General features: G+C 45.7%; 1 protein-coding gene across 3 annotated transcripts in view; it reads left to right on the top strand.

Annotated features, from left to right (window-relative positions):
• Positions 1-20,909, top strand: part of VWA3A (von Willebrand factor A domain containing 3A) — a 528,715-nt gene that overhangs the window by 267,427 nt on the left and 240,379 nt on the right. For all 3 annotated transcript variants that reach the window (XM_078665117.1, XM_078665116.1, XM_078665118.1), the window contains 2 exons: positions 1,462-1,660; positions 1,898-1,968. In XM_078665117.1, the coding sequence (XP_078521243.1) occupies positions 1,462-1,660; positions 1,898-1,968 (270 nt within the window). The remainder of the gene's footprint in view (positions 1-1,461; positions 1,661-1,897; positions 1,969-20,909) is intronic.

A 20,909-nucleotide genomic window follows, 5' to 3' on the forward strand; every position in this document is an offset into this window, starting at 1 on the left:
ACCTCAATACTGGAGAAGAAAATAGGTTAATTACCTGTAAACTGTGGTTCTCCAGTATTGGTATCTTTCATAGATTCACATGTGACCCACCCTCCTCCCCATAGAGGCTCCCCAGAATTATTATTAGGTTTATACTACACTTGTGCTCGAAAATCTGAAAGCCTGGAGCCTCTGCGGAGAGGGTTCTAGAGGGTGCTGTTGCCTGATTGGCTGGAGTTTGGACCATCCTAATGACTAGGATGAGATATTAAAGTGAATGTTTTTTTGTTGAAAAAATGCACCTGTGCAATCAATGTAATCCTGAAACGTTGTACAAAACTGAACTGATGGTCTATAATCAGGGCCGCTGGAATAATATGTCAGGAGTGGGCCAAATTATGTAGAAGGGTTCAGTAAATAAAGTGGCAAGAAAAAGCAAATTAGGAGACGTAATGTGGCAATAGTATTCATTATTTTATATTTTTTACACTAGTTTATACTGTCTGGGCATTGGGGTAGGGTGACCAGACGTCCCCGTTTTCCCAGGACGGTCCCCGTTTTTGGAGAAATGTCCCCGTGTCCCGACACTTTTCTCCAAGTGACTCAAATGTCCCCGTTTTCAATCAGTGTCCCAGTTAAACACAGAAATGTCCCTGTTTTTCATTGTTCCGGTTGAGTATGCGCCCGCATGCTCTCTTTGCACTGGCGTTTGCTAGCCTGTGATGTTTTATTGATTTTTGGCAAATATATGCTATAGTCCTTAAAAGTGTAAATGTAATAAGAAGTACTAGTGCTACTGTGTAAAGGAGAGGGGTGCCAATAAAAGACCTCGGATTTATTTTCTGTAATGCTTCATCTCGGTCTGTGGAAGGAGCGGTCATTGTAGTCCTTTTTCTATGTCTATGACAGCTGTCAAATCATACTTTTATGTCGATGGTTACTGCAAACCGTAGTCCTACTTCTATGTCTATGACCTGTCCCCGTTTTTTGTTTTGAGAATCTGGTCACCCTACATTGGGGGAACCTCACTAGTACCAGTTTAATACCCAGATATAGTAATAAGACACAGAAAGGTGACGAGCCAACCTTTGCAAACGGCCTTCCACTGTGCGGTAACAGGTGCCGCTGCATTTCTAGCAACTTTTGAACTGTTTCAGCTAGATACAAGTTTTTTGTTAAAATCTGCAGATTATGCAGCAGATGACGGATTGTGTGGCAAATGCGGCAAATCTGTAATTATGCAAAAATTGCAGCGGGTGCACAATCGCATACTTCCAGTGGCCTGTCTATAATCTATTCATTCTTACCCCCAGCAGCAGTGATGTTCAACTCAGTGGTACTCATTCTATTTCCCGAGCAAAAATGAAAGTTTGAGTCCACTTGCTGGAATTCAAGCCTGTGACTCGCATGTAAGAGATGCTTGTGGAGCTGTTGAATTATTGCCCAGAGCTCTCTTATCCGCCCTCATTGTGTGCTTTCTAGGACATGGTGACTGCGTACGTGGCTGAGGTCTGTGGCGGTTGTGACGTGGAGCTGCATGTCTGCCTTTTCACCATCAGCGGCTTTGGTTGTGATGATGACGCCGTTCCCGCCCGCTACGCCAGTACTAAAGACACCGCCGGCACATTGAGGGAAATCGCACATGCTGCCAATGGAAGGTTCCACTGGTTTGAAGAAACAGGTAGAAACCAACTTTCCAAAAAGATTTAAAAATTTGGCTTGTTGATTGAGGTGCATGCAACAGAAATTCAGTTTTTAGCTAAAAAAAAAGAACACATGCTCATAGCAGTTCAGTAAGGCTTGCCAGAAGCCGTAGACTGGTCTTTAAGAACCACTTGTTTTAACTTAAAATACATACCATGATTTCCAGCACTTTAAAATGTAATTCTCAGTTCACTGGGAGGCCTTTGTTTTCCAGGCATCATTGACAGTGATGACATCAGCAGCCTTTTGTCGGAAATGGAAAAGGCAGTCAATTATTCCAAAAAGGTACTTTGAAAATTATACAATATAAGCATGTGATTTAACGTAATATTGTTTAAAATGATTGCATGAATCTGTTGGTTTTATAGTTAAGTACATGCAATGTAACATCCAAAAGTTTATGTTTTAGGGCATGTCTTGAGTTTATTATAATGACATCAGAAATACGTCATATTTTACATTCAAGAACCTATATACATTCATGGGCAATTATAAGCTACGCATGGCATGAGTAAACACTAAACAGTTGATAGAATTATGAGTGAAACGAGCTGTACTAAAATGCAATCATAAAAGTGACACTGTCTTGTGCTAAGGACGTTAACAACCACTTTTGAGGGTATTCAGTTATGGTACTTGCCTGGCCCAAAATCATAAATCAAGTCAAAGGCAAATGTACACAATGAGGGTAAAGGCCAATCAACCAAGTATTAATTCCTACCAACATGTGGGTTAGCAGGCTATAAGCATTGTCTTCCTAATCTCACTCGGTACAGGCAGACACAGACGCCCAATATCTCCGCCAGCTGGTATTTCACACTCTCCCTAATCTCATTTATTTTATTTTATTTTGTAACAATTAGAGATTAGCACATAACTACAGGAGTGTATAGGACAAGTTCAAGTGAATTTGGACATGAGAATCGATTTCACTTCTTTTAAAAAAAAAAAGCTGCGGATGGATTGAGTCTCGTTTCTGGGGGTAAGGCGTTCCAAATCCTGGGGGGCATTCCTGAGAAGGTACGATTGTATGTTTTCTTCTTGGAGAAACGTTGTGGTTTAAGTAGAAGGTTGTTAGAACTCCTGGTAGACCTGTTACCACCTGATGGTACTTGCTTCTCCGCTAGGAATCTCGGGGTTTTGTGATGTAATGCCTTATGTGTCATACATATCCAAAGAACAATGGTTCCTGTGGCATACGAATATATAGAATATACAATACTCGACAGCTTAAATAAGTAATATTCACTTGTAACAGAGAAGGGTTTGGCAGAAAAAGAAACACACATATGCAAAATTTATAAGAAAGACTTCTTATATTTCAACTCATGAAAAGTATCCATATTTACAACAGCAACACATATACAAAAGGTTGTATGTACAGTGTAAAGTGCAGTGCGTCCCAAGTGATTATGTGAGCAAAAACAAACACAAATAATGAATGATCTATACAGTTTTGCGTTATGGGTATTTACACAGGGAAATGACCAAGCAATCTGATACAATAATTGTTAGCAGTGACTATATGAAATCACAAATCACTGTGCTAATAGGTTCCTTCCCTATAGCGTCGACGGCGTTTCGACCTGCTTGATGGAGGTCTCGTCAGGACTAAGCAGTGAGGGACATCTAGATGCGCGCGCACATGTCACGTTATAGACGCATTGACGCACGAAACCCGGAACTCCACTGTTTACCAAACAGCCGACCGGGAAAGTGCGATCGAGCGATTCCGCGTCCGAAGAGCAGGTAAGCTCTGAGACACCCTGTCCCACACCACCCTCTCTCGTGATGATACATCATTTTCACCATATGGCCCTTTTTCATCAGGTATTACCTTGCTTCTTCAACTACAACCTGAGTGCCACCAGACTCAATTACCACGAGCAACCACAGTGGTAAGTGACTTTACTATACCATGACTGACCCAACGGTAACGTTGCCCCACAGCGTTCGTGAATCTTAACAATTGTTCTATCTTTTTTCTCAACAGTGCCCGGCTGGGTACACTGTAAGTCCGATTTAATTTACTTTATCACGCATGGGTTGCGTTAAGCCGAGACACTACGAGGTATTTTAATCCCCATTTTTAAGTCCACACAATATTACAGAGTACAGCAACCACACATATTAAAAACCACTCTCCCCTTTTCCCTAGATGTCCCTCACTGCTTAGTCCTGACGAGACCTCCATCAAGCAGGTCGAAACGCCGTCGACGCTATAGGGAAGGAACCTATTAGCACAGTGATTTGTGATTTCATATAGTCACCGCTAACAATTATTGTATCAGATTGCTTGGTCATTTCCCTGTGTAAATACCCATAACGCAAAACTGTATAGATCATTCATTATTTGTGTTTGTTTTTGCTCACATAATCACTTGGGACGCACTGCACTTTACACTGTACATACAACCTTTTGTATATGTGTTGCTGTTGTAAATATGGTTACTTTTCATGAGTTGAAATATAAGAAGTCTTTCTTATAAATTTTGCATATGTGTGTTTCTTTTTCTGCCAAACCCTTCTCTGTTACAAGTGAATATTGCTTATTTAAGCTGTCGAGTATTGTATATTCTATATATTCGTATGCCACAGGAACCATTGTTCTTTGGATATACACTTTGCCCTGGTTCCGCTGTGAGTAGGGTTCCCTTGTTTCCCCTTTTCGCATTATGTGTCATACAGGCAATTTTTAACTGGATTCTGGCCTCAAAAGGTAGCCAGTTGAGGGCATGAAGGTCAGGCGAAATGTGGCCGTTTCTTTTGGTGCCTGTGACGAGTCTGGCGGCTGTATTGATTGAGGCTCTGAGCGGAGCGTCGTTGATTTGGGAAGACCACAGAGAGGGACACTCCCATAATCAACTCTGGGAATCACTAGAGTTTGAACTGCCTGTTTGATGTCATTTGTGGGTATAAAGGGTTTGAATTTTCTCAGTTTGTTTATCTGAAAATGTGCTCCTTTTGTTGCAGTGCTGATATGCTTCTGTATGCTTAGCTTTTTATCCAGGCTTATTCCTAGAGATGTAGCAGAATCAATGATGAGAGGTTGACCGTCGAGTGCAGTTAGGTGCTTCATACACTCGCGGATGATGGTTGTTTGGTTGGGGGGAGCGATTAAGAGGAATTCTGTTTTTAGTGTGTTTAGTTTTAAAAGGTTCTTAGCTAGCCAGGTCTGTGTTTTTGGAGCGTTGAGTTCAGAGACTTGATGTCTTCAAGAGATTGGACCTTAATGTAGAGTTGTGTGTCGTCAGCGTACATGTGATATTGGATATTTACGAAGTTGAGAAGCTGTGTGAGTGATTCCATAAACAGATTGAAGAGTGGTGGGGAGAGGGAAGATCCCTAAGGGTACTCCTAAGGTGACTGGGGTGGGGTTACCGGTTGGTAACGGCCGAATTCGGCCATTACCAACCGGTATTTGGTGATTGAGATGTAGGGGCCATTGTTTTACAGAATCTGTAAATTTACCGAATCAGTAAATTTACCGATTCTGTAAAATACCGAATCGGTAATTTTACCGATTCAGTAAATCCATATGTAGGTGACACTCCTAAGAGTGCGACAGGCCCTTAAGAGTCGGTATTTTACCACCCAATCCTATTGGGTGGTAAAATACCGAATTCAGGTGTGCATGCACATCTGTGCATGCACACCTGTGCAATGTGACACACAGACATGCCCTTAGGGCATGTATGTGTGCCACATGTCACACATGCCTGTACTTGGGGTGCTAGAGGGTGTCAAAGTGACACCCCCTGCACCCTTGCAGGATTCGGTATTTACCGTTTCGGTAAATACCGAATCGGTATTGCCCATTGATTCCTATGGGCTTCAAGGCCCATAGGAATCAATGGGCAATACCGAATCGGTATTTACCGATTTGGTAAATACCGAATGTTACGGATTCGGTAATTCAAAAACAAAATTTACCTACATCTCCCTCCTTCATATTTACCGATTCATAAATACCGAATCGGTAAAATTCGGTATTTATGAGTCGGTAAATTGAAGTTACCTACATCTGGCCCTTTGTGTTCTGAGTCAACAATCAATAGGATAATACTTTGACTCAGTCAACTTTAATAATGTACCCTCACTTCTGACCAGGTATCACTTCCAAGAACCAACAGGCCCATTTGCCTTCTGTTATGTTCCTTTAGCTGCACCTCAGCCTATGTTCAATTGATTCAGAAAATATTTTTTTTTATATATGTATCAAAAATTAAAGGGATGCTTTTGCTTCTCATCAAGCCCTTGAGAGTTTTTAAAGCCACTGTGAAAAAGGTTTTGTAGCAATGCATGGCCACCTTGAGTCCAACATATGCCGTTCCGCAAATCAACAGTTTAACAATTTGATGGTACTCCCTGAAAAGAAAACATAAGCTCACTGTTGCTCCCCTTACTGTCACATTTTTATAAACCCCACATGGGCACGTCAACTCCTTGTCCTCGAAAATCGAAAACGGTCTCTTATTTATTGGCCATGATTACAAGGCCAGAGGTATGGGTAAATTCTGATCCCTAGCAAACAGATCTGTGCACAAGGATCATAATCCCAGATAATGACCCACCGTACATTTTGGCTAGCGTACCTGCTGAACTTAACAGTGGAAAAATAAGTGGTAGATCGCCAGAGATGTGGATATCGGTAAGGAAAGCACCTATCTTGCATGAAATCCTCATTTTTTTCCAAGGCAAAATTTGTAATAAGTACTTACCAAATTTCTGTACCCTAGGGTATCAGTATTAATCTGGTGCCCTCACCTCGTAATCAGAGCCACAGATTCACCTTACAGGTGCCTGAAATGCTCACCAACATGAAGGGCGCAAGGTATTTTTTAAGGTGCATTTTCCACAATAAAGATTCAGATTGCTCCAACTCATTTTTGGAAAACAGAGGTAATATGAATCAAAGCCTTTGTTTTTATTATTTATTAATTTACTGCAGGATGTGTTTACATTACCCCAAGTTCACTGTGGGATTTACAGCGAGCTTGTTTTAGAATGGTGCTGTTCTTAATTGTTTTCTTTTTTTTAAAACTGTTTTATTACTTTCTACTTGTGGAAAATGAATTGCCCTTTCGTCTTTACCTTGCTGATAACACATGGGTGTTGATCATGTGGGTGTCTTGTGGTTGTTATTTTATTGTTCTGTGCATGGTAATAAGTATACTGTTTTTAGGTCTCGCCTATTCCATTCCGCAAGGAATGGATAGGGGAGAATTATAGGGTTGCATCAGGAAAGCTATACCAGCCGGCGGATTTCCACAAGTGCATGTGATCGTGAACACGCATCCGCCTGCCGGTTTAGCTTTCCTGATGCAACTCTAACCGTCACTTCAAAGGGATCCGCTCCGCCCCCTGCTGCACGCGCTTTCCATCCAGCGCGCGAAGCACGTCCACACCAAAGCCATCAAATAAGCTTTGAAACCAAAGGCGGATTTCATGGAGTGCACGCGCTCGTGCACGCGCTTGCCCGAGCCTCCTGCCTTACTGCCTCGGGCCTGCTTCTTTTTTTACAACATTGTACGTTTTCTCCCCCCAGCGTAGTAGTAGTAGTAGCAAAGGTTGCCGTGCATGATATTTTCCAAGTGCGCTGCTTGCACCTTTTGCTTTATAAAATGTTTTTGTTGGGCAGCGTGGCACGCTTTCAAAAATAGTGGCCGTGCTCTTTCCTTTTCCAAGTGCCCGCCTCCCCAACTTGCAACTATGCTCATTCAAGGATGAAGCACGTGACGGGCTTGCTCTAACTATCCTGCCCGCGGTGTGATCGCACTGCTCTGCAGCAACTACTGGCACTGTGACACCAATCCGTACTATGGCGTTACTGGCACCGCCCACAGAACATACTTTGCCTCCACTGTGCGCGCCCCTCAGTGCTGTTTTGTGTTTTTGATGTCCTTCAGTACTGGATGAATTCAGTTATATACGACGCTCTCTTACATAGCTTTCTTTGGTTTTGTGTAAGTAATATAGTTCGCCTCGAGTCCCTTCGACGGCCTCTCCAGTTCCGTATTTCTTCATTCGGCAATTAAAGCACAACAACTTTATAAAACGTTTTTGTTGTGCAGCATGGCACGCTTTCAAAAATAGTGGCCGTGCGCCTTTCTTTTCCATGTGCCTTCCTCCACCCCTACCCCCACTCACATATCTTCCCCGTACCCCTTTCTCCCGCTGTGCTGCAGTCGCTGTTTTAGTACCCTATCGGCCCTTTACCTTCTGTTCCCATCCATCTATCTCTAACCCGATGTGGACACACATTAACACCCCCTCCCTAACCCAGTGAACAGGGGAAGGAGCGTGTTTAGAGGCAAGTTGCTGATCTGATGTAATCAGCTGGAGTCTGGCCGGTGAAAAGCATCTGTTGTCACATTTTATTCATCAGCAGTAGCTAGGGAGGGGGGGCAAATATCTTTCTGCCCTGGGTGCTACTGGACCGAGGGCCTGCTGCTAGGACTACAGCGTGTTTGTTTATATCACAGCACGACTGCCTCGAGCTTTATGGAACTGTTTGCTGTCATAACTAGTGTTTTTGTTGCTTTTGTGATTGCTTGTTCTTGCCTTCTGCTCCCCTGATTTCCCTCGTTTTCTTGCCTTCTGCTTCCCTGATTGATCATTTTTTCTTGTCTTGCCTTCTGCTCCCCTGATTGCCCTCGTTTTCTTGCCTTCTGCTTCCCTGATTGTACTCGTTTTTTCTTGCCTTCGGGTCACCCACTCCATCCATCCATCCATCCCCCCACTCCATCCATCCATCCATTCATTCCCCCCACTCCATCCATCCATCCATCCACCCCCCACTCCATCCACCCCCCACTCCATACATCCATCCCCCCACTCTATCCATCCTTCCCCCCCACTCCATCCATCCATCCATCCCCCCACTCCATCCATCCATCCATTCATTCCCCCCACTCCATCCATCCATCCATCCATCCACCCCCCACTCCATCCACCCCCCCACTCCATACATCCATCCCCCCACTCCATCCATCCCTCCCCCCACTCCATCCATCCTTCCCCCCCACTCCATCCATCCATCCATCCATCCCACTCCATCCATCCCTCCCCCCACTCCATCCATCCCCCCCACTCCATCCATCCACCCCCCACTCCATCCATCCCCCACTCCATCCATCCATCCATCCCCCCCACTCCATCCATCCATCCCCCCACTCCATCCATCCATCCCCCACTCCATCCATCCATCCCCCACTCCATCCATCCCCCCACTCAATCCATCCATCCCCCACTCCATCCACCCCCCCACTCCATCCATCCTCCCCCCCACTCCATCCATCCCACTCCATCCATCCATCAATCCATCCCACTCCATCCCCCCACTCCATCCATCCCCCCACTCCATCCATCCATCCCCCACTCCATCCACCCATCTCCCCACTCCATCCATCCATCCCCCCACTCGATCCATCCTTCCCCCCCACTCCATCCATCCATCCCACTCCATCCATCCATCCCACTCCATCCATACATCCACCCCCCACTCCATCCATCCATCCACCCCCCCACTCCATCCATCCATCCATCCCACTCCATCCAGCCATCCATCCCCCCCACTCCATCCATCCCCCCACTCCATCCATCCACCCCCCCACTCCATCCATCTCCCCACTCCATCCGTCCATCCCCCACTCCATCCATCCATCCCCCACTCCATCCATCCATCCCCCCACTCCATCCATCCATCCCCCCACTCCATCCATCCATCCCACTCCATCCATCCATCCATCCCACTCCATCCATCCCACTCCATCCATCCCCCCACTCATCCACCCCCCCACTCCATCCATCCATCCCCCCACTCCATCCATCCCCCAGTCCATCCATCCATCCCCCCACTCCATCCATCCATCCCCCCCACTCCATCCATCCATCCATCCCCCACTCCATCCATCCTTCCTCCCCACTCCATCCATCCATCCATCCCACTCCATCCATCCATCCATCCATCCCACTCCATCCATCCATCCATCCATCCCACTCCATCCATCCATCCACCCCCCACTCCATCCATCCATCCATCCCCCCCACTCCATTCATCCATCCATCTCACTCCATGCATCCATCCCCCCACTCAATCCATCCATCCATCCATCCCCCCACTCCATCCATCCATCCCCCCACTCCATCCATCCATCCCCCACTCCATCCATCCATCCCCCCCACTCCATCCATCCACCCCCCGCTCCATCCATCCATCCATCCCCCACTCCATCCATCCATCCCCCCACTCCATCCCTCCCCCGCCCCACACTCCATTCCTCGCCCACACTCCATCCCTCACCCACACTCCATCCCTCGCCCTCTTGCCATGCCTCTATCTCTCACCCTGCTTCTATCTATCTTTCGCCCTCCCTCTATCTATCTATCGTCCTCACTATCCATCGCATCACCACAGCATCACTCAGGGGCACCACAACATCACTATGCGCTACCACAGCATCACTGAACGCCACAGCATCACTCGTCGCCGCCACAACATCATTCAGAGCCACCACAGCATCAATCTGTGCAACCATTCAACAATAACTGATTCAAATATGTTCTCTCAAATTTTTTTTTTTCACAACAAGTTTATTGACAAAGATGAGCATATGTAACAAGACGGACCCCCACAATCGGGAAGGCACCATCAGACATTCCGATACAATCAAGAAAATAGAATTGAGTATTCAGTCAACAATCATTGCAGCACAAGGTCATAAGAAACGATCATCTCTGTCTTTATCACTAAATTATCCACTCATCCCCAACTCCCGGATCCCTCCCCTGAATCCCACCCTAACCCTATGCATGTGTGTATGGACGGTGTCGATGAAAATTCTCAAAGTGGTAAGTGTGTGTGTGGGGGGGGGGAACGGGGCCGTCCGGCCACAGGGAGGTAAAGATCTTCCTCTGGTTCCACTGGGGGGTCCAGCAACAGGCCCCTGTAGTCCGCCCATCTCTTCCATACCTTAAAGTGCTTACGGGGGCACCCTCGGGCCTCAAAGATCGGTCGTTCCAGACCCATGCAGAAGTCTATGCCAGCCTTCCACGCACACAGGGGGGGGGGTCTCACATCCTTCCATACTCGGGCTAGGTCTCTCTTGGCCACCACCAGCCCCAGGAGGAGCAGGTGTCTCTTGTACATATTGCCACCAACCCCCTCTAGAATATGTAGCAGACCCAGACGGTGGGTACGAGGGAGGGTCCATCCCAACACTTCCGACAAGCAGTCCCATACACCTCTCCAGAAGCCAACTAATCTAGGACACGACCACAACGTGTGGAGCAACGTACCCCTCTCCAGCCCGCATCTCAGACAGTCCGGGGACTCTATCAGTCCCGCCTTCCACAAACGCTCGCGGGTATAGTAGGCTCTGTGCAGGATTTTGAATTGGATTAATCGGAATCGGACGGCAATGGCCGCACCCCTCGGGGATACCAAGGCCTCACGCCAATCATCCTCATCCAGCTGACCCACGTCCATCTCCCAGGCCGCCTTCAGTGGAAGGAGGGTGGAGGAGCAATGGATGACCATTGTCTGGTAAATGCGTGAAACTTTTTTATCTCCCAGATCGCCCATGAATACCTTAGCTTCAATCGGGCTGAAGTCAGGAAGGGAGTCAATGCCGGTGAGACTGGGCAGCAGCGCATGCCGGAATTGCAAATATCGAAAAAATTGAGATTGGGGCATGTCAAACTCGGTGCGAAGGGCCTGAAAGGATTTGAGGGCTGTGCCAGACATCACTTGGCCTAATTGCGAAATACCAATTGCGTCCCAGCCATCAAAACCTGATAGCTTAGACAGTTCCGGTAGCAAGCCGTTACGCCACAAGGGCGTCTCCGCGGTCAGTCTGCCCCACCAGCCCATGCGTCGCAGGGCCTGCCGCCACACTGCAAAGACAAGTTGTGTAACCCTCGGCAGAGATCGACGCAACCGGGGTGAATAGAGGATGGTGTGGAGCGAGTTGTCGCCCATCAAGGCACGTTCCAGGGCGTAGGCTGGGTCTTCGCCATTGCTATACCACCAGTCGTTTGTTCTCTCAATTTTTCAAACTTTATTACAAATGTCACAAAAAATGTTAATATTTCACTTCTGTTCTTGTATTTTCATCAGAATAAAATACACTAAACATAATCTTCCAAAAAGTTATTTGCAAAAGTTTAAGCTATTGCCATTATAAATTACAATAACTTTTATTTAAGTATTAATTATTGAAAAAAATACAACCCATTGTTATTTTTAATATTAATACATCTAAGTCATGTAAATACAACACATATTGCATTACAAATGCTATAGGTGTCACGTTTGCAAAAGTTAACACTATTGGCATTGTAAATGACAACGTTATAAATTTCGCTATTTTCAAAACAAAAAACATAAATAAAAAATGTGTCATTTACAATACTAATACCTCTAACTTTACTAATGAGAGACCTATTGCATTGCAAATGCTTGTTTTTGTTCTTCCTTATATGTGAACTTTTATGCATCTATCAAATGCAAATAAAGTTATTTTGATTGATTGAATCAAAGCTTCCCAACACAGGTCGAGAACCCATAGAGCCCTCGTCCCCAACTTTGCGCATTTTTTAAAATTAATTGACTAAACCTTCAAGTGAAAAATGCTGTTGCTTATGAATCCAGCTGTAACCAGTAGATCAACCAGGCGTCAAGAATATTTGATGGAGAGTCAGAAAATTGCTCCGAAGAGCATGAAAGAAGGGGATCAGTCATCAAAATTCAGACATGCATATTTTGCAACGTTTTTTCATCTAATTATGGCTGTGAGCGACTCCACCTATGTAGTCGATTGCCCGTTTGTAGAATACATGTTTATTAACAATGATTAATCCATTCTTATTGTATTGGTTACCATTTCAGAGGGAAACCTGCAACTGATCGTGAGCAAGATTTGTCGTCCCTTAATGCTTGATTCATTTTTTTGTTTCTGCTCCTGTCAAAAAGCTACCTCCGAAAGTGTCTTTAAACTGTACTTACAGGATAATGGCATCCAGTTGGAATATAGTGCTAACACTTGTGTTTCTACCAATTCCCCAAACCTGCCTACCTTAGAATAATTTCCACCATGAGAGCCGAGTAGTTGGGGCGGGATTCAGAGGGTGGATTGGACAGGAGGGGTAGAATCTTGGATGGCTGTGTCTTCATCTACCACTGCCCTCTGTAACTGTAGGTATCTGAGCCGGGCTCCCAGATTTTGGGGAGGTTGTAAACACAACATGAGCTTAAACAGCGCAGAGCATAGACCTAAAAGCTAAACACCTAGGGCCTTATTTATGAAGGCCTTGCACCGCCGATGCGTCACTTTTTCCCATTTTAAAAGTGGCGCACCCGCGGCGCAAGGCCTTCATAAATAAGGCCCCTACCTCTTGGCACTTTACAAACTGGAAGGTCTGCGCCTTTTCTTTTTTGTGACATTTGATCGATTGATTCACCAGTTTAGATAACATTAGTCAGTTTTTAAATCATTCCTCATCAATTATGATGCTGTATTCGTTGCTTTTCACTGCACCATTTGGCACAAGATGGTTGAGTTCTTTGGGTACCGATCGCAAAGCTGTTTCCAGTGGTTCTTGGGCATGGGGCAAGAAGGTGCTAAATTGCTCTGACATAAAATGTTTCAACAAAGATATATACAAGTACTTTTTTGGGCGTTTCCATCGTCTCTCTAATGTTATGTTATGTTATGTTATGTTAATAGACATTTATATCGCGCACGGATACTCAAGAGTGTCCCGGCGCGGTGGTGAACCATAACAACGGGCAGCGTATTTAAATCGGTTGATTAAAAAGGAAGGTCTTCAACTGTTTCCTAAATAGCATGGTGTCCTGGATGCTATGCAGCTCCAGAGGGAGGGAATTCCAGGCCTCCGCAGCCTTGACAGAGAGGGAGCTACCCCCTAGCCGAACCCTGCGGAAGCGGGGAACTGCAGTCAGGCACAAGGTGGTAGAGCGGAGATTTCTGCGAGGCGTGTAGAAGGAGAAAAGCCTCTGGAGATAAACCGGGCCTAGACCATGCAAGGCTCTATGAGCCAGCGTGAGGGCCTTAAACTGGATGCGGTGGACAACAGGCAGCCAGTGCAAGTCTCGTAAGTGCTGTTTTATGCTAGCACGCCCAGGGATTTGCAACAGAACCCTAGCGGCCGCATTCTGAATTACTTGCAGTTTCTTTGCCTGATACCCCGGGAGTTCAATATACAAACCATTGGCATAGTCAATGCGGGACAAGATAAGTGCCAGAGTGACCATTTTCCTGGCAGATCTAGGTAACAAGGGGAAGAACTTCCTGAGAGATTTTAGGATACCGAAGCACACCCCTGCCAGTCGCTTTATCTGAGCAGTGAATCTAAGATCTTCCCCGAACCAGATCCCCAGATTTTTAGCAGGGTTGCCAGATGACAGAGGCTGGGGGTACTCTGGGGGCCACAAAGTCTCTCTAAAGAACGGGCGGACCAGTTTGAATTCAAAAGCTTGCAACAAAGTTTGTAATAAGCGCTGCATAAGGCTAGCAGGCGAGAAGAACATCATTTCAGACAGTCATGTGGTCTCCCTGCTTCCTGTTGACAACCACTAAGGTCACTTGCAAGAGCAGAGGGTGCTCACGCAAGTTCTTTTAGATCTGGGGTTGCTGGATAAAATATTATGACCTTGACTTGATGGATGATGGAAATGTGACTTCACTTACCCATTCCTAATTTCCATGCTGTATTGCTATTGGTATTTGTATGACTTTGTGTCACCAACCTGGCCTATTTTCTTTTTCCACATGCCAAATTTGCACTTGCTGATACTGTGCTGCTGCTTTCCCACTCTGGTTATCTTATTGCTATGGGTGCACGTTCGCACTCCTTTTTATTGTTCTGTTGTTGTTTTTGTTGTATGCAAAACAAAATAAAAATGTATATTTCTTTTTAACGAAAATGATCTTGGTAAATGCCACTACTGCTATTTTAGGTTAGGCTCACACTAGAGACTAGACCAAACATCTAACGTGAAATAATAACATTATTGGGAACACACACATGCAGAATGTTTTATCTTTCAATCTGGCTCACCAGCAGGTGCATTAACTCACCACGCTTCCTTACTGGCATTGGAACAAGTGTTCTGCACATCATACCAGTAGACTCTCAACATCCTTAGCTATCTTCTTCATTTGGAGCGTTTTCCTGCAGCTGTTTGTTTCCTTGGCACTGTTCAATTAACCAATCTATTTATTGATAGCTAGCTGTCCTTAAGATCTTTATATGCAAGACACGTTCGGATGTCAAGAGTTGCAAGGATATTGTTTACTTTTTAAGAATAGTGCCATCCCTCTCACTGGCGTCCACTCTCATATGTTGCCACCAGGGATATTTTAAGGATTTCGGGGGCCCTGGGCCAAACGTATTTTGGGGGCTGGTCAGAACAACTTTGGATTTATGATCCGATTTCAGCTGTTTCATGGCCTCTTTGGCCAGGTCACTGACAGCACACGCGCACACTCTTCCAAATTCTAAATGTATTTACATCTAATATCCTGGGATAGCAATGGCGGCTCCTCCACTAAGGCGGAGTAGCGTCGCCCCACTGCTTTAAGAGCAGTGCAGCGGAAAAATAAAATGATAATAGCCTGGTTATTATCATTTTATTTTTCACTAGGGCTGGGTTGGGGGGTCGGGGCTGGGGTTACGGGGGAGGAGTGGTTTGCTAACTCCAAGTGCGCATGACTGCTTGGTCGGCCCTCTTGGACCGGCTAAACAGTCCTGAGCACTTTCCATCTTCCCCACCAGGCTTGCTTTACACAGCCTGGTGAGGAACATGCAAAGCCTCACAGTCCTCATCTGAGCGATGAACCATGGCGCTCAGACCAATCACACCGATACATTGCAGCGTTGTGATTGGCATAGTGGAGGGAGCCTGTGTGCTTCTACTTCCTTCTGCTATGGAAGCAGAGGAGAAGGCGGCTGAAGGGAACAAAGGGGAGAGATGGCCAGCCGGCCAGCAGCAAAAGGTAAGTGTTTTTTTGTGTCCCCGCTTCCCTCCGCCACCACCGTCCTCTGCCAGCCGCCACTGAAGCCAGTGCTTGTCCACATCTCTCTTCGCCACTACCAAACCCAAGTTGCAGAAAAGAAGTTTGACCAAACCCAAGTTGCAAAAAAGAAGTTTGACGTGTGGGACAGCCACCTCTGTTGGTTTGCCAAGGAGAATGTACATCTGCTTCACTGGGAAATTTGCCCCAAAACTCTGCCTAATTCACTCAGTATTGTTTGCCAATATGGTTGCATGGTAAGGCAACCCAGAGTGTGTGGAGGAAGGTTCTTCTGTCTCTCCTACACCGTAGACAATCAGGGGACTCCGCTCTCCCCAATTTCTGTAGGCAACCGTGGTCATAGTAGACTCGATGGAGAATTTTCACCTGTATGATCCTCAGTCTAGATTTAATAGCCACCTCCCTAGGGTGCATCAAGGCAGCCTGCCAATCCGTATCATCAAGTTCCCCCACCTCATTCTCCCACATTTCCCTCAACTTCTTCAGAGTGTTGGGCATATTATTATTGAGCGTTGTGTATAGGAAGGAAACGACCATTTCCTCAATCTCCCTCATGAGTAGCCTACCCTCTAAGGGAGCATAGTCGGGCAGGTGGAGAACTTCCAGATCCACTGCACACCATGCATGACTGAGCTGTGCATACTTGAAACATTGGGTATTTTGTAATTTATAATCCCATTGAAGGGAGCGAAACGGCATAAGGCCCCCATCCTCCCGATCTGAGATATTCCTATAAAATATTCCTATAAGCTCCAAAGCCCATGCGTTTTCCAGTTTCCTGAAATCTCACCCCTACCCGAAGCGGAGTCTCCCAGGTTACTCTATTCGCTCACCCAATACATCTTGTTACTTTGGTCCATGCATCGATCGCCATCTGTGTTGCCTGCAGCAACCGTCCAGCACCTTCCCCCCCCCCCATGGAGAGGATGCAGATAGGACCTTGTCTGGAACTGAGTCCTCTCTAAGGCATATGTTGGATGGTTTTGGGATGCACAATCCCAATCATTGCTAATGATTAAGTGAGCTGCCCTGTAGCAGGCTTGGATATCAGGGAGGGCAATGCCTCATTGTATTGATTGTGCTGCAGTGTCTTCAGTACTATCCTGGGGTGCCCATTGTTCCATTATAATTTTATGAACTCTCCTTCAATCTAAGAAAAGCTCATTGGGGATCTTATAATACCTGTTTTGGAGGATATATAAGAATGTTGGTAAGGTAATCATTTTATTTATGGCAGCTTTGCCCAGTAGTGTCAGTGGTAATGCTCATCAGAGTTCTGCATCGACATGGAAATCCACCAGCACCCTCCTCAGATTCCGAACCAGGGACCGTTCCCGGATAGAGGACATATATTTCCCAAGATATTGAAACCCTTCCCTATACATCTGTATGCTCCCCGGAAGGGTGGACAATTCTAGTTCCCCGCCCATGGGGTACACAACCGATTTATCCCAGTTTATAGTATACACAAAGTTGGTGTCATAGCATTCAAAGTCCTGAAAAACTATTGGAATTGTCTCTGCCGGCTGGGTGATGACCAAAAATATAACATCTGCATGAAGTGAAATCTTTTTCTCTTCCATGGTAGTCTCAGTAGATCTGACACCCTTAACATCAGTATGACCACGGACAAGTCAAGCCAGGGTCTCTATGGTGAGGGCGAACAGGAGGGGGGACAAGGGACAGCCCTGTCTGGTCCTCCTCCTAATGGGAACCTCCGAGGAGAGAACTCCATTGACCCACACTGCATCGCAACCATAGAGGCCTGCTATAGCAGTGCTATCCAGGCTCGTAATTTAGGGCCAAAACCAAATTTCTCCATGGTCTGGAACAAGAACAGCCAGTGAATGACATCAAAGCCTTCTCAGCGTCGAACAAAAGGAACACATGGGGTTCCTGCCGGGGGTCAACCGTTGCCTACCAATTGTGGATCCTGCGCAGGTTGTATCTGGTAGACCTCCATTGCATAAAACCCAGTTGGTCCCTATGGATCCCATGGGGTTCAAAGAGGCTGCTGGCCAGAAGCATGGCCAAGATTTTAGTCTCAACAGTTAGCAATGATATCAGGCGGTATGAGCCGCTGCTTGTTGCCGCTGCTTGTTGCTGGCTTCCCTTTTTTGCTAATAACCACAATTGTGGTACGCTTCAGGTCAGGCGGCAGTGCTTCCACATCGCAGGCCTCAAGGTGAAGTCCAAGGATCCCGGCATTTCTCTTAAAGAATTCAGCCGGGTGACCATGCGCCCAGGTTTTTTTCCCAAATTTAACCTCACCATAGCCACTTGTATTTCAGGAAGTGTGATTTCCTCATCGAGGGCCACACAGTCCTCCACAGGGAGGACCGGCATAGCCACTGTGTCAAGGTAGTCAGCAATCTGCTGGGCCCCCGAGAGGGGAATCGCCCTATAGAGGGCCTCATAGTAACTAGCAAATTCCCCTGCTATATTCCCATCAGTCGTGTGGGATTCAGCAGCGCTATTTACAATGTACCACACCCAGCGGGCCTCCTGCTTACTAAGTCCTGCCAGGAGTTTACCTGCATTGTCTCCCGTTTCATATAGGCGGTGTTGTGTTGCCTGAATATGGTTCCTCACCTTGTGTTGTGCCAGAGCACGATATTCAGTGCGTAAAGCTGCAATCTTCCTAAGAATCTGGGGGTCAGTCAAAACTCCAGGAGTCCCTAGCGCACCAGTTGCCTTCAATAGCCTCAATCTCCCTAGTCTTCCTCCTTCTCTTATGTACAATTACGTCCTGTACCGCTTTGTAGGCCTCACAAAGAATTATGGTGAAATCTACAGACCCTTTATTTTTTATGTAATAGAGCTCAGTATCCACTTGCAGTTCTTGTGAAAATACCTCACCTCGCAGTTCCCAGGCGTTTAACTTCCAGGCCATATCCAGGTGTCACAGCTTCCTGCCCAGGGAAAACCAAAGCTGTGAATGATAAGACAGACCCATAGTAAGGGACTCCGCTCGTTAGATCCTACTAATCTCACCCGCCAGGGCAAAAACATAGTCTAGTCTACAGAAGACCCTGTGAATCCCAGACAAATATGAGTACCCTCTATCCTCTGAGCAATGAAGGCACTAAAGATCTGAAAGCAAAATGGACAGAGTGTGGATGTGGATGGGGAGAGAAGATTCAGTTTCTAACAACAGGGCTGTTACTTTGTCTAGGGTGGGTTGTTGCAGGCTGTGGGGCACATAGAGACTACTAAGAGTGATATCGGTCCTCTCCCTAAGACCATGTACCTCAATAAACATCCTATTGGGATCTATCCTTGTTTTCAAAACCTGGAACATGGAACGATAGTGAAAAACACCCAGACCAAATTTGATGAAGGGGGAGAAGGCTGGCCAGGCCAGGCAGGGCCTCCCAACCTTCTCTGACGGCCGGAGCTGGGGCTGTTTCTTGAGCCAGCTCCAGGCATCCTCTAGTGTCTTTGCTTCTGTACCTCACTGGAGTAATCAGGGAATAATCACCCATCTGCATTTCTCCCCCTAAGGATACTGTCCTGGTCTTGAAAATTCAGAAAGCGTGCAATTATCGAGTGTGGAGGGGCACCAGGCGGTGGCCAATTGGCATGCGCTCTGTGTGCCCGTTCAGTAACAAAACAAGTGGAAAAGTTATCCTACATGAAGGTAGAGCGGAGCCACTGCCTCTGGAAGTCAGCCACACTTGACCCCTCAATCCCTTCAGGGAAACCCACCAGTCTCTGGTTGTTACGCCGTGGCTTAAACTCCCCTTCTCTTTTCTTGTGATTTTTAAGCTTTTTCAGAACTCACATACTAGTTAGTGACGTAGCCACCCCCTGGATCAGTATTAAAATACAGACTTAATTGGGGTGAGGTGGCCTCTTCATACATCTGGACTCTGGTGTCACTTCACTTGCTATACTAAAATAGTTTCATTCTCATTTTAGCTTTCGTTCTCGCCTTCCAATCTCCATCCCTCTCTCTGCTCATCTCCCACCTTTACTACCTCCTGGTTACTCTCCGCACACTATCTGCTTCATCTGCCATACTCTTCCTCTGTTCTGGCTCAAACTTATCCTTATCTAATGTGTCCCTTTTCTCCCTAATGTCCTTATTTATTGCCGATTTCTCTTGCTTTTTCCCTTTTCCTCATTTTGATCCCCTTTCTCTTTTTCCACCTTTTCCCATTTGGTCATATGTTTTCATCTTCTCCTCCCCTTTTCTTTAATCTTTTCACTTTCACAATCACTTTTCCATTTACTTTCCAATTCATCCTAATTCTCTACTTTCCTTTCCCGAAATGTAAACACAAATCCAGGTACCTATGGGTGAGCAGCATCTAAAATAATGAGTGCAAAAACCACAAGGTGATGGTAGCAATGAGTGTATAATTATCAGCCACTGACGTTCGCTCAGAGCCACATTACAAACCATTGTTTTTCTTGCTTGTGTTCCCATCAGAAGGGACCTGGCCCAGCACTATGGGATGGACTGTTATTACTGTAGCAGGACCAAGACTGAGTTGCGTAAGGTGGATCAGTGTCTAGAATGGCACAGTAGGCCAGTCAGTCAAAGATACTTTATTCGGTTCATTGCAAAAACCATAAAAGTGTACTACAAAATTCATCGAAGTCAAGACCTTGATTAAAAAATTGTACATTAAATTACAAGCCTTTATCACAACGAAATCATGTGTATGTAGAGAAATACATTAAAAATATTATCATTAAAAACATAAAAACCGGCAAAGAGACAATAAAAAAGATAAGATAAAATGGGGGGCTGAGTCCTAGGGCCTATATATACCACTATGTACAATATATCCAGTTAATTTTCCTCTTCAGTCTTAAAGCAATTGTTAAAAAATTTGCTACATTGAAGATCTCCCATGTAGTAGACAACAACTGTAAATATAAAAGGGCAGGCTTAACTTGTCTGAAGCCCTTGTCCTTGATGAGGGGAATAATTAACTTTTTGCGAATAAGACACAAATGCTTACAAAAAAAGATAAAATGCATAGTGTCTTTGATTGAGAAACCGTCACAAGAACAAATCTCCAACTCTGAGTCTTTAGTCCATCCTGGACGGTCAGTAATGAGAAGGTGGAATTTGTTCAGTCTGAATTTAGTCAATAAAAATCGATGGTTCATATTGTTGACGATACTCAGATAGGGTTCTATACCATCAGTAGT

Source organism: Lissotriton helveticus, chromosome 10, assembly GCF_964261635.1.
Source record: "Lissotriton helveticus chromosome 10, aLisHel1.1, whole genome shotgun sequence".
Taxonomy (NCBI): Eukaryota; Metazoa; Chordata; class Amphibia; order Caudata; family Salamandridae; genus Lissotriton; species Lissotriton helveticus.